Source organism: Leptosomus discolor, chromosome Z (genome assembly GCF_034619465.1).
Source record: "Leptosomus discolor isolate bLepDis1 chromosome Z, bLepDis1.hap2, whole genome shotgun sequence".
NCBI lineage: Eukaryota > Metazoa > Chordata > Aves > Leptosomiformes > Leptosomidae > Leptosomus > Leptosomus discolor.
In genome coordinates, this window is record NC_141419.1 from 6,711,968 (window position 1) to 6,725,781 (window position 13,814).

Genomic DNA, 13,814 nt, shown 5'->3' on the forward strand with positions numbered 1-13,814 from the left:
CAATTTCTCTAACATCTAGATTTATTAGCTTAACATTGTACGTGTTCAGAGTAGAGACTAAACTGGTTTCATTCAACCAATGCCAATGTAAGCTTTTGTGGATTTGAGAAACTGAAGCAGTCTTCAAAAACACAACAAAAAAGTTGGCATTAAGATGTCAACTCAAGCAAGCAGGCTGACCTGAAAGTACATTGGAAACTCTGTGCATGAGTCTATAAAATAACATATTTAACTGCCTTAATTCAGCACTCAAAGGAAAATAGCATATTTTATTTCGTGGATCTAAAAAGGTACTGCTACAAGTAACAGTTTTCAACTCCCAGACACTTCCCACTGACATCACATCTCACCTTTCCTTCCGATCTGGCAAGTCCACTGTGTGATTATACAAAGAATGAGCACTATCATGACCTCCGTCTCCCCTCACATTCCCAAAGACAGTTTATCCCAGCTAGGAAGAGGGCCAAAAAAACCCCTACACCACAAAACACAAACAAAACCCCCAACCCTTGGCCTTGCCTTGTTGACAGGAGGCTGAAAACAGGTATCCAGAAAGATATCCTATCACTTAAGCAGTTTTAAGTCAAAGTCCACATAAGCAAGATTGAGCAGGAGGGTGCAGCTGTCCAAGGCAGCCCTGTTTCAGCCCCAGCAATCACACTTACCTGTGGCAAGCCAACACCACCTGCATTGCTTGATCCGTTCACATTATTGCTTTTAGGAGGGAGCGGGCTTTTGGTTTTCTGCTCTCTTGGGTTCTGTCCATTTTTCAGCAAGTCTTTCTTTTGACTTGGATGGCCTTCAGGCACCGGCCTGTCTGCCACTAAGCGCCTCGGTACTTGATCCTTCAAGCTCTCTGCTTCACTTTGGCTGTGCCCAGATTTGCTGTCTGATGCTCTGGCTGCAGCCTGACCGCTGGGGCTCGCTGCTACAGCCCTTTTCAGGAGTTCCACCCTGTTACCTGCCAAACTCCGCTTCTGCAATGACCTCCGCAGTCTTTTTTTCCTCTGGACAGGGATGCCCCACTCCAACCACTTGTGAAACCAGGTCTTCACATCACCTTCCGTTTGAAACTTTAAGGAGTGCTCTGTGCTTTTTGATTTCTTTAAAAACACCAAAACAGAGTGAGAAAAGCCAGTCCTGTTTGCCTGACACATGCCAGGCATAGTGCAGTTCACCTGGATACACATATTTTCCAAGAACCAAAAGGCATCACAGGTGGGGCTCTGGCAGCAAGCAGTCTGACAGGACCGCACAGTATGAAACCCTTCCAGAAGCTGTAAATGGCGATCTTCCCACGATCTCAAACGGCCACCAAACAGGATCCTCCCCGGCTCGCATTTAGATCTGTTCCAGTTTGCATCTGGGAAAGGGAGTGAAGACAAATAAAGACAATTCTCAACCCTTTAAAGCAGCGGACAGTAGAACCTCATCACTATTGTTAAGACGAATTTAGGGCACAGGCGTAATGTGGGAGAAAGGGTACAGGACAGTAAAACGGGGGCTTCTCAGCATCTGTACGTGGCCTCAGTATCCAGTACTCACACAAGATTTTAAGCAACAATCTGCACCTCTTACCAAAGCGACCACCACCCTTTTTGACAGTAATGGAGCTAAAGCCATCTACAACAGAAACGCTCCTGTTTAGAGAAGGCTGTAAGGCACAGACTGAACAGCGAGGCCAAGGTTCACAGTAAGTTAAGAGCCAGAAGTCGAACGCAGGAATCCCGAGTGCAGTTTCTTACTCTAACCAGTAAGTAGCATTGCCTCTCTGCCCATAGTTTGCCTTGAAGGAGAACTCTGGAAACAGTGACACTGTTTGGTTCATAGTAAAAAGGCATTTTTTCCTGGTCCATGCTGATGATTGAGCTCAGTCATTTATTTTGACTGAAATTGCTCCACTTAAGAAGCTGTTACATCTTCTAGAACAGAGGCCTGCAAGGCCTATCCTCACCAGCCATCCCACTACAGCACTTTCTGTAACAGAAATTACGTCAAACATATTTTCTTTTTTTTTTTTTTTTTTTGAGAGTCAAGTTACTTCAGATCTCAGATCAGCAGTAAAGGCAGCAACTGCTTTGCATACGGATTTTTTTATTTATTTTTTCTTCTTAGCATGAAAAATTAGAGTGCTTGCAGGGATCAATGGATTAAAGGCTTCCAAAATTCAGAGCTCTGCAGATTAAGGACTCCCTAAAAATAGACTAATGACCTATGGGACTGTTACACTGTGCTGTGTTCAGCATCCAAGGGATAATAGGTCTCTGGAAGATTACTTTACAAACTATGTTGCTGGACCCTGAGTAGTGCAGCTCGAGAATATACTCCAGATCTGGCTCCCTGCCTGTCAAGAACAGAGTTCTTGAACACAACACAAATGGGAAACTTTTTTCTTACTTTATTTTAAAGAAGTCTGAATTTAAACTATAGTGCCCCATTTCTTGACAGCACATAAAGAAAAGTCCAGTAACATACTACTACTCTAGTAACTCTGAATGAATACAGACTCCACTTTACATTATACCCACGTTCACTACAGTGGGAACTAAACAAATTAACAGGCACGGTTGTAGAGGTTACTGATCCATCTGTCTCACTGAGAAGATGGAATCAGAAGATCTCTACTGATCCATCTGAGACTTCTCACCCTACCTCTCCCATCACTTCCAAGTTGCAAACACATTAAAGATGGAATATGTTGAGGCACAGGAGAAAGACCATACAGATCTCCATGTCTCAAAGTAATTTGGTGATGGCACTGCAGAGCGTTTTATGATTCTTGGAAGAAATCGTGCACAGTCCCCACTGCCTGGCACAACTCCGACAGCCCTGCTGAGCCACAGGAGGCTCACGTAGCAGGGAGCTCTCCAAGTGCCAACCATCACGCAGTGAGAAGTGCAGAGGGGGAGGTATTGTTCTGATCAACTCTGCAGCTCACAAGCACTGGTCAACCTCAACTCCTGACACATCAATCCTGGAAAACTGTGAGAGCAGAACAGTACAGACGGATGCAGGTGTCTTCCACTCTGGCCGCTTCAGGCTACTTGAAGCATTTGACTTCAGAACTTTAAACTCCAGATAAAAAGACACTTAACCTCATGCTACCGAGATGGCAAGGAACTCTGACACTCTGAATCACAGCTAATACCCACAGTTAGTGATAAGAAAGTGCTACGGCTTTGCCCTTCCTCCTGCACCATCCCTCAGTTACAGGGGAAAGGGCAAAGCCATAGCACTTTTATAACTTTGTATGACCAAAGAAAGCAAGAGGGGAAGGAGGACATATTTCATCGTAATTCAGCTACCCCAAACACCACAGTATGTGTAACAGCTTTTGTACTCCTGATCATTAAAGGTACCCACATACAATGATTTTCTCACCCCGAATGGATTAGCCACTTGTTTGAAATGAAGAAGAGTGGCCATATTCGTGTACCTTTTGTGTGCAATCTCTTGCTACCCAAGAATTTCAACCCAAAAAGGGAACTTGCACCACCACGAGAAAAAGTTTGGTTTTGAGACATCAGAAAGCAGGAAGCAAAAGTGTTATTTACAGCTTATTGCAAAGCCAGCTCAGCAAAGGCAGTCTGAGGACAAGGCTCCAGAAAGCTAGCATCAGCTGCAACAGAATGCTCTCGAGATCTGTGACCAAGTCACAGGGGACCAGAGCTCCCTGCGGGTGTCTGAGCCCACAACGGTGCAGAAGGTGGGGAAGCTCCTCATTGCAGCAATGTCCAACCACAACGTGCAATTGAACTTTGCATATGTTCAACAGAGAGAGAAGTTGACATCAGCACCTTTAAAATCACCACCACCCTTGTCACACTTCATCAACACATGGCACTTCCTTCGAGAGCAAGCAGACTGGCAGTCTGTCTGCCCGGGGCAACAACCGACCTCATTACACTCCCTAGTGCTTGGACTGACAGTCACCCTGACACGACTGTGCGCACAGGCAGGGACAAGCACCTGGCACTAACCTGATGGGCCCGGAATTAGGACAGGGATGTGGGTGTGTGGGTGCGCATACACACAAAAGGTATGTGTATGTATACATGCAGGCTCCAGACTTAAGAGAAACAAGCAACAAACGGAACACCACCACTATCGCTGTGAATTTCAAGAGGATCTTACCCATTCAGACTCAGTTTAGCCTAAAAAAAATCACTTTCTGTTAAAGGTGAAGCACTATCCCAAATATATCCTGTGCAAAGGGGAAATGTGCTGCTTCCCACAACCCTAAAATCCCTCCTCCTCGACCAGTGTCATCCATCTCTCCTCAGCTGTCAGCCCTGGCTCATACACACCATTCAAATTAAGGCTTGACCCAGAACCCAGTGAAATGCAGCAGCAGCTTTCTAGTAACAGGCTTAGAACTGGGGCACAAACAGAATGGGGCATACTTAAGAGAAAAGCATTCCCAGTGAAGATATCCCTTGTGAAAAATCACTACATAACATGACTATTATATTTATTCATCTAAAATGTAAAACCTGAATCCCCATAAGAACCTCCTAGGAATGCCAGAGCCATGACTTAGCCCAGATGACACAACACTACTACCATGCTGAAAGCATTCTGCTTCTCATCTAAACCACTGCTTAACCAAGATGCAACGATTTGAATGGTATTTTGGCCAGAATTCATTTCCAGAACTCTGCTAATGCCCATCTAGGGCACGTTTATGTGAAATTAGCCAACACTGTTTCTGAATTGCTGTACATGGATGGCTTAAAACTCAGTTAACCCTCAGGAACAATAGAAGCGAACAGGCCATTCACAACATGCCAGTCCAGCATTCTAGATGTACATTTTCCACAGAATCACACTGATTTTCCTCTAAGCAAGTCCCGCGGTCTTTGGTGGGCATCACACGTTCAGTTAACCCTATTTAACTGCCACGGCAGAAAGCAGAGCTCCTCAGTCTACACTTGCACTTCATCTCGGGAAAGATGAATGACTTTCTGCAGGAAAATCCACCTGGCCTGTTCACAAAACACTTCCTTCCCCAGAGTCCCGCAGGAACACACTACAGGCCAAACAAACTGTTGTGACAAGAAGCCACACGTTGCTATTCAGAGTCTTGCAAACAGGGACCCTCCACAGAACCTGGTGCAGCACCTGTAGTAGGTGGACATGGACCCGCACCAAACGAGAGAAGGCACTGGGGGCACCAGCAGAGTTACTAACCCCTGCTTACTAAGAGAGCTGCCTGTTCAGTCCCTTCCAGTTCCTCGTGCTGGACCCTACGTGACCATACACGGCAGCTGCAGACAAGAGTTCAGAGGCTGGGTCAGACCAGCAGACCAGTAACTCCAGTCACTGACAGCATCAACGCCAGCAGCTTCAGAGCAAAGCATGAGAAACCTGTCAGCAGGAACGTCCCTGAGGACGAGCTCCCTCCTAAGCCCCAGCAGCCTACCCAGCCTAGCACAACACAAATCACAAGACGCCTGCACAGTGGGTGTGCTTAGTCACTTCTTAATGTTGTTTTTGTCATTTTTTTCTTTCAAAGTATATCAGTACAAAAACCACTGCTCCTCTCGGGAACTCGGGAGTTTCTGTCCCAGCGACACAGCTCCTGGCTTTGCTGAACAGCAGGGGAACGAACAGACAAGAACAGTTGCTATTAATAAGCTCAGATTCACAGACTTGCCCAGGCAGTTAATCCTCCTGATATCAGATTAATGGTTAAAGACTTGACTCCATAGACTTTTTAAATCTGTCACATGTAACCAATTATGTCAACATAGTTCCTCTTACGTAACTGCATGATCACAGGCATTTCTAGGCGGCCATAATTCCTCCTCAGTTTAACAAACTCTGCTGCCTAAGTGCCACAAACATGACCAAAAGAACAAAAACTCTACAATGGAAAAAGTGTCCACATCGGGATAACTATGTCACATATAATTATATTTATTTCCGCACACGCACCAGCCTCCATGGCTTTAACTCTTTCAAGCAGGCCAGCCCTCAGACACAGCAGCACCCTCTGGAACACCCTCCAAGAGCAACACAGGATTTGCAGCACCAGCTCTAACTTCGAAGACATCACTAAAGACAGGAAAGGCCGTGCAGGAAGCCCAGTGTACAAGGAAACACACGGTCCACCTGACACACAGTGCTGAGAACCCTTTGCTAGGGCCAGGAATGCAACTGTCTTTCCAGGTTCTAAATTAGCTGATCAAGGTCACACAGCTCATTAGCTTAATCAAGTCTACCCCTCGGTAAGTGTCCAGGAAGGTCTGGTGAAACAACAGAGATGCTGCAGCAGCCCAGAGAACACGTCTGCATGACCGAGAAGCAAAGCAGAGCAACCTTCCAGCAAAAAAAGCTGCTGGCAGCTGTCACACTGGTTGGTGTATACTGAGGTCACCACTGCTTCAAACCTGTAATTAACTGCAACTTGAACAAAGAAGGGAAAAGGCACGTGACAAACTTTCTTAACTAGAATCTGGTGAATGCTACATGCACGCAGGGGAAAAATACCACCTTTTGGTGAAGATGTGGCCTCAAAGCACTGACAGGAACTTTGCAAGACGCTCTGAAGAGTCAGAATCTGAACTTTAAAAGAAAAACCCCTGAACAAACACACCACACAATCCATTACGTGAGAACTTCCATACAAGCCACTAACTTCGTTATTTGCTTGAGCAGGAGGTTGGTTACTCAAGTTTGAACAGGAAATAAAAAACCAAACACAACAATTGCCTGTAGGCAAATACACATTATTGACATACTGTGTTTGAGGAGAGTGTTGAACACTTAAGGGCTAAAAAAAAAAATAAAAATTCCTGCCTTCCCAACTTGCTTTGAGTATTCCTTATATGAAATTATTCTCCAGATTATCACTTGTTCCTTTTGCAAATAAAACCAAACAAAGATTCTCAGCTCAGAGAAAGCTCTATGAAATACCGGTGGGCACCTGAAAGCCAGCACTGCACATGAAGGTTCACGACAGGAGCAGCGGGACAGACAGACCCGCTGCTGCTGACCGCCTGGTGACCCAAAAATCACAGGTGGTTACCAGAGCAATACAGCGTTACAAGGGATGCCTTCAGGGCCCACATCCCTCCTACCCTTTTGACAGTTCATTTAGTAACTATTAAGGGTGTGGTTGTGTTTGTTTTTAAAATCAGCTACAGTGTCTAGCAGCAAATAATTTCACTTTCCGCTCAGAATATTTTAAACAAGTGAGAGGGATAAATATCATAAAAAATGTAAGCCCAGTCCCAGAGAAAACAGAAGAATCACCTGCTGAGGAGCACAAGGCACACAGGCAAGTGCACAGGTAGAACAGCTGCAGACTTCTCAGCTCCCTTGCAGGTTTCCCCAGGCAGTATTGTGACAGAAATCGGGCGCTAATGCTGAACTTGGCTTCCAACCTCTTCTCCATGGCCTCTGTGGGCAGCAGCAGGGTTCTAGACACATAGAAGATATGACACAAAACATCCACTGGCATTCGATATGTCCTTGTGCAGATTCAGCTGACGTTATGAAAAGCACGGAGCATTCGCTGAGGAAAAGCAATATCTTATCTTATCTGCTGTGACTTAGTCCAGCTGCTGCTAAGTAACTATCAACATATGATACTAAAACAAAACCCAGAGTTGCAAAGTTGCCAGTGCTGAACCGCAGTGGGCCACGGAGGCAGCCCTTCCCTTCACCCTGGTGATTTCCACCTCCAGATGCCACCACTTTCAGTGGCAAAATATCCAATATCTACTGGAAATAGCCAGGCTACTGGATTCCAAAGAGATACCTGGGAAATTTCAGTTTCAAATACACCACAGGGAAGGGACACCCAGCCAGCACCACAAACATAACACAGGCACTGCTAAACCCAGCACATCTGCCTGGCGATGTCATCGCTTGCATGTTGATGCTGGCTGGCACCAGCCAGAAACAAAGAGAAACGAGAAGACAGCAACGCTGAGAAACACGGAGCTAAAGGCCTGTTTTACATCGTATTTTGCTCGGCAGGGCAGAGACCACGAAAGCACTGATGCTCCTTCTCAGCCTTTCTAATGTCAAAAGCTCCTTTACAGCCTTTCGTTACCAAAATCTACATCAGCTCTAGGTGATGTGATATGAAAACGTTATTTCACAAGTAATTAGTATTAACTGTTTGCTATTTTTAAAGAGTAACGAAGCACCATTAGGCACAAGGAGTTAAATCTGTCAGTTCTGGAGAACCAAAAGGGAAAAGTGTCACAGATCTGGCCACCAGCGAGCTGCTGCTTAACCGCTCCTCGATTGTTAAACCTCGAGGGAATTTTCACCCGCGAAGAGCGCGAGCTGCAGGGGCACGGACGGGGACGGACACGGCAGGGAAACTCCACGACGGGAGATGTAAAACCGCGGCTGTTCAGCCAACAGGTCGTTAAGGAAACTTTCCGCCCCGCCGGGTCCCCGCTCCGCCCGCCCCTCGCTCCCACGGGGCTCCCCACGCAGGACCACGGCCGCTCGGTCCACGCCGCCCGCGGTGACTCGGGGCCAGGGCGTCGGCGCCCACCAGCCGGGCTGCCCGGCCGGCAGGACTCGCCGAGGGCGGAGGCCCCGGTACGGAGCCGCCCGCAGCCCGTCAGCGCCTCCGGGGCCGGGACAGGGCCCCGCCGGGACGGGCGGGAGGAGGGAGCGCACCGGGCCGCCGGCGGGTACCTACCAGGGGCGCATGGCGAGGCGAGCTCGGCGGCTCCTCGGCGGCCTCAGGCGGGCGGCGGGGCCGGGCACCGGGCGGGGCCGGGCCTCCAGCGCGGCGGGCCGGGGGACAGCGGGGCCTCCTGCCCCGCGGCCATGGCGGCGGCGGCGCCTTGGCAGCGGCGGGCACCCGCTCACCCCTCACCCGGAAGCTGAACCACCCCCTCCCGGAACCGGGACCGTCTCTAGGGACACCGTCCGGTCAGCACCGGGGCTCCGGAGCCGGCTGTCCCGGATCACATCGGCTCGGGGCGGGGCTGCCCTCCCGCAGCCGGCGGGCGAGGAGGCCGGGCAGCCACAGGTGATTTGCCCACAGGCCGCGCGAAGGCGGTGGCTTCAGGGACTGCCCAACAAGGCGGCAGGCGGTTGGCCGGCGGCGCGGCGGCGGCGCGCGGATTGGCTGAGAGGCGGCAACGGCGCAGCGGGCCGGGAGTGAGAGCAGGGGCTGAGAGGGCCTGGGAAGCGGCCGTGCTCGTTTTGTCCGTAAACCAACCTCCCCGGCCATGGCCTCGGACTCCGGGGACAGAAGCTCGACGCTGAAGAGGTGCCTGGGTGTGCTCAGAGAGGCGAGAAACGACAGCGAGCAGTTCGCGGCCCTGCTGCTGGTGAGGAGCGGCTGCGGAGCGGCGGCCTGGGCGCCATCGCCTCGGGAACGGGCAGGGGGGAGGCGAAACCCACCTCTGGAAACGAGAGCGCCCGAGCGGCGTTTGTAGCTGCGCTTGCTGGCTTTTGGGGGGCCTCGATGCCCCCATCAGCGAAGCGGGGGGGAGCCTGGCCTTGGGCTGGGCGTGCTGAGGGTTCGTCGGCGTTGCCGCGCTCCGGAACACTCAGGTAAAGCTGAATCAGCCCTTAGACCAAGCACTCAGCTCGGTGGGTGCTTCTGTGTCCTAATGAAAGTTGTTTCGGCTTCTGATTTTCCCCGTTCAGTCCTGTAAATTTAGCAAAGCCTCTTGCTGTGCTGCATGCTCACCCCATTTTGCCTTACAGGTGACCAAAGCGGTCAGAGCCGGAGAAGTAGACGCAAAGACCCGTCGCCAGATCTTTGACGCAATTGGATTCACGTTTCCGAATCGCCTGCTCACCTCCAGGCAGCCCCCAGCAGGCTGCCCCGAGCACACCTTCCGGGCACTGGGCCTTACTCTCTTGGCGTGTTTCTGCACCGATCCAGAGTTAGCTGGTCACTCCCAGATCCTGAACAAAATCCCAACCTTCAACGAGATCCTGGTTTCCCCCTGCAATCCAGACAGCACGTCCATGATCGATGATGCATACCAGTGTCTGAGTGCTGTCATGGCCACTACCAGGGGCCCCAGAATGCTGGTGACCAAAGGGACGGTGTCTGCCCTGTGCCAGGCCTACGTGAATTGCAGTTACGGCTCTGACCGTGCCTTGACGCTGCTCTTGGGGCTTTTGGCCATAGCAGAGGAGAACTGCTGGCAGAGAGACGCTTCACACCTCCTGGCCGTGCTGAGCAAGCTCTCTGATGAGTTTCTCAAGACTGAAGACATGACCAAATTTGAGCTGTGTGAGGTTCTGCCTCGCTTTGTCCCCCTGTCACCACCGCTCACACAGGACTCGCAGGGCTCTGAGTGCCTCCATAGACTTTACAAAGGGCTGGCTAACATCTTGGGCAGCAAACTCAGCCAGTCGCAGCGGGACCCTGCTCTGAAGCTTGCTGCCTGCCTCGTGCAGGCCTGTGGGTCAGAGTGGATCCCAGCAGGGAGTGCGGGAAGCAAGTTCCTGGCCTTGCTGGTAAACTTAGCTTGTGTGGAGGTCCGCCTGACCCTGGAGGAGCCAGGTCCCTTGGAGGTGGAGGGGAAGAAAGAAGTGATAACAGCCTGCTACATCCTTATTGAGATGGGGATCCAGGAGTGCCTGAGAGAAGAGAAACCACTGCTAGAAGAGGTGCAGAAAATGCAGCTCATGCGGATCATGGAGGAGGCATTTGGAGCTGTCATATTCTACCTGAAACAGGTAATGAAGGGCTTTCAAGCAAAGAGCGTGGTTTTGTGGGTTTCCTTGGGAGGCTTTGGCAGCCGCTCACTGAAAGGCTTAATGGGTGCTCAGCAGCTCGTGGCCGTAGCTGTGTAGAGCAAAATGTGCATCTTGGCCCTCTGGGGTTTTCATACCTGCGGTAGCTCAATAGGACAGTCGCCCTAACGTGCTATTTTCTGTCTGTCTTCTTCATGCAGGTTAAACAGGAGGAGCTGCAAGATCCTTTCGTGTTTGCTTCTGTTCGAATCCTTGGAGCCTGGATGGCAGAAGAGACATCCTCCCTCAAGCAGGAAATCTGTGAGCTCCTGCCTTTCCTTGTTCATTATGCCAAGAAGCTTTTCAAAGGGGGCAGCCCAGCAGCGAGTCTTCCCCAGCCGGAGCTGGTCAGCACCGAGGGCTCTGGCTTACCCCAGGATGCTCTGAGGTGCGTATTTTAAGCACAGAGTTGATGCATTTTAGCACAGACCCGCTCAAATCTTTCTCTATTTTCCCTTCTCCTTGCAGTGCCAACTTCATGGCTCTTTCTTCCCCCCCCTCAGCTGGATGTAAATGCAGGGCTTAGACCCATTCTACCTCACGTTCCAAATTTCTTTCTCCTTCCAGATTTCTGCTACCTGGCTTTTGTCATTTAACAGCAGAGGACAGGCCCCGGGACATCCTCATCTCAGAAGGGGCACCAGCACTGCTGTTTGAGTACTTCCTGCATCAGTGGGAGGTGCTGACCTCCGAGCCCACGTCCCTCACTCCGCTGACAAGCGCTGAAATGAGTCTACAGACCACGTGTGGGATTTTCCTTAACCTGGTTGTGACTGCACCAGACCTCATCAGGTAGTGGAGCCACAGGAGCTTGCTTTAACGTGGTCAGTGGGAAGAAAGAGGGTGCATTGTGAAATGAGCTTGCAGGATCTTTTAAGGCACTACGCTGAAAAAGGGATGTCCCTTTTTCAACACCAGTTACATCACTCTCTTGGTGCTGCATTTAACCTTGACATTTTCAGGTGCTTCTGGCTCTGCTCAGGAAACGTGTCTCAGGGTTTGCTTTCTCTCTAGGCGAGACAAAACCTTTTCTTCCTTGATGGACGTATTGCTGAAGTCTCTTCCACTTCTGCTGCCCCAGAAAGATCACCTGGTTCTAGCGGCCAACGTCGCCACCCTGGGCCTGATGATGGCCAGGATCCTTGCAAGTTCAGCGGGTGAGAAGAGTTGGCAAAAGCTATGCGTTGCTCTGCATGGGCAGAGACTGGAGTCTGGGTGGTTGGGCTGGAGAAAGCAAATAACAAGGGAAATGGGTCCAGTTTCTGTCATTAGAAAAGTGACAAAACCAAAACCCTGGAGGAGCAAGGAATATGCAGAAAATTCAGCAGGCCGGTGTGCTGGGATTAGGAGGTTTCTAGGGCAGGAGGATGGTATTCTGCTCTCCCCAAAAGCCCTGCTGCAGACAGACCCACCGAAGGGTCCCTCCTTTGGCCGAGCGAGCTCTGTATCGAGTCATTTGTTTCCTTTTTCTTCCAGTTCTTCAGGGGACGCCGTCTGCCGAGGAGTTTTTCAGAGCCGCCGTTCGCTTCCTCTCGCAGGCCCACACCGCCCAAGCAGACCCCGGTAGCGACGGCTCAGCCGCCGCCGTGTCGCCTGCCTACGCGAGTGCCTGGGCTGATGTCGGTGAGCTCTGGTTCCTGGGGATGCAGGCCTTGGCCAGCTGCGTGCCGCTCTTCCCCTGCCTGCCGCAAGCCGTCCTCCAGGCGCGGTGGCTGGAAGCCCTCTCGGACTTGCTGGCCCACGTCGCTCCAGCCTCGGTGGATTTTGAGCTCATCACCGCTTTCCAGGGCGTGCTGGTAGAGCTGGCCAGAGCCAGCAAGCCGTGCAGGGACGTGATTCTGTCACACCACGGCAGGGAGTGGGCCAACCTTTACGGTATGGCAGCTTTGGAACAGTGTCTGTCTGAGCAATGAAGAGCCAGCAGCGCCCTGGTGGGGGAAATGAAGCCAGACACCTGCACAAGATCCCTTCAACATTTCTCATGCACCCTTTGGTGCCAGGCGGGGACAAAAAACATCTCGGTGACCAAACTTTATAAAACTGGAGTGATGCAGCAGAGCTCAGCGGGATTTGCACTGTCCCCAGCCTGACACACAGAGCTGTTGCTGCCTCAGAACGTTTCAACGTGCACCTCCTTGACCTTCTGTCAGTATTTCTTTTTACAGCCTCTTTTATTATTAAAGATGCTTTCTGTTGCTTTGTTTTTCAAACTCTGGCAGCGTTGGGATTTATTTCTGCCCAGGGCCCTGAGAGGTTGCCTGCTTCTCCCATGAACATGCTCTCCCAATTTTGTCACAGTAAGCCCTTTGGGATGTCACCTTATTTTATATCAGAGGCCTCACATGTTGATAAGGTAACCTGGCACTGCACGTGGCAGCCTGCAAAAGGCAGGAACAGGAGAAGCTTTAAAATTTACCGAGAGAGCAAGAATAACTCTGTAACTTGGCACAGGCCTGTCCCCTTCTAGTGTGAAGATGCACAAAGGCCCTTTTGCCATGCTGTGGGACAACCCCCCTGCTCATATCCATGACTGGTACCGTCATCCCAAATTCATGCCCGGAAAACCTTCACAGCACCTCTTGCTGTTGCCTGTTTTGCCCTGTAAAACACCCGCACGAGGCGCAGCCGTGGGGATGTGTGTTTGCTCAAGCTGCCTCTCACCGCACGGGTGGGGTGTACGAGGGGAGTTTTCCACTCTTGCAAGGCGAGAGGTTCAGCCTGCGAAGGCCTGGGCTCCCTTTAGAGGCTTCGGGTACAGATGGTGAAAGCAGAAAAGAGTGAACTGCACCTCGCTGACTCCCTGCAGACCGAGGAGTTGTTTGCTTCACAGAAGAGAAAGGCCACATGTACAATGGGAGTAAACCGCTTGTACCTCTGGCTGTGCAGCCGGGGCTGCCGACTCCCAGCTACCCTGTGAGCCCGAGCGTAAAATCCCCCAGAAAGAGCAGCCGGGGCAGGCCGGTATTTCGGAGCTTGGCTGGTGGAGGACGGCTCCGGCCGGAGCAGAGCTCCCGCTCGGGCTGCAGCCGGGGCCGGGAAGGCTTTTCCACCAGGTGTCAGTCGAGGAGCTCTTTGGGAGC

At 51.0% G+C, this 13,814-nt stretch overlaps 2 protein-coding genes across 3 annotated transcripts in view; one reads left to right on the forward strand and one right to left on the reverse strand.

Moving 5' to 3' along the window:
- KIAA0319L (KIAA0319 like) overlaps window positions 1–7,399 on the reverse strand; it is a 31,914-nt gene extending 24,515 nt beyond the window's left edge. Inside the window, exons 1-3 of one of the 2 annotated variants that reach the window (XM_086480478.1) lie at window positions 7,258–7,399; window positions 923–1,363; window positions 666–889 (exon numbers count right to left, since the gene is read on the reverse strand). In XM_086480478.1, coding sequence (XP_086336604.1) covers window positions 666–889; window positions 923–1,363; window positions 7,258–7,399 — 807 coding nt within the window. Of the gene's footprint in view, window positions 1–665; window positions 1,364–7,257 lie in introns of both variants that reach the window. The other variant, XM_009946845.2, reaches the window with a different exon arrangement.
- A 1,766-nt stretch (window positions 7,400–9,165) lies between these two features.
- Window positions 9,166–12,947, forward strand: NCDN (neurochondrin). The gene is made up of 6 exons (XM_086479575.1): window positions 9,166–9,308; window positions 9,691–10,677; window positions 10,896–11,122; window positions 11,302–11,526; window positions 11,749–11,891; window positions 12,211–12,947. Exons 1-6 carry the CDS (start codon window positions 9,207–9,209, stop codon window positions 12,645–12,647), a joined length of 2,121 nt encoding a protein of 706 aa, XP_086335701.1. The 5' UTR covers window positions 9,166–9,206; the 3' UTR covers window positions 12,648–12,947.
- Window positions 12,948–13,814: the final 867 nt, after the last annotated feature.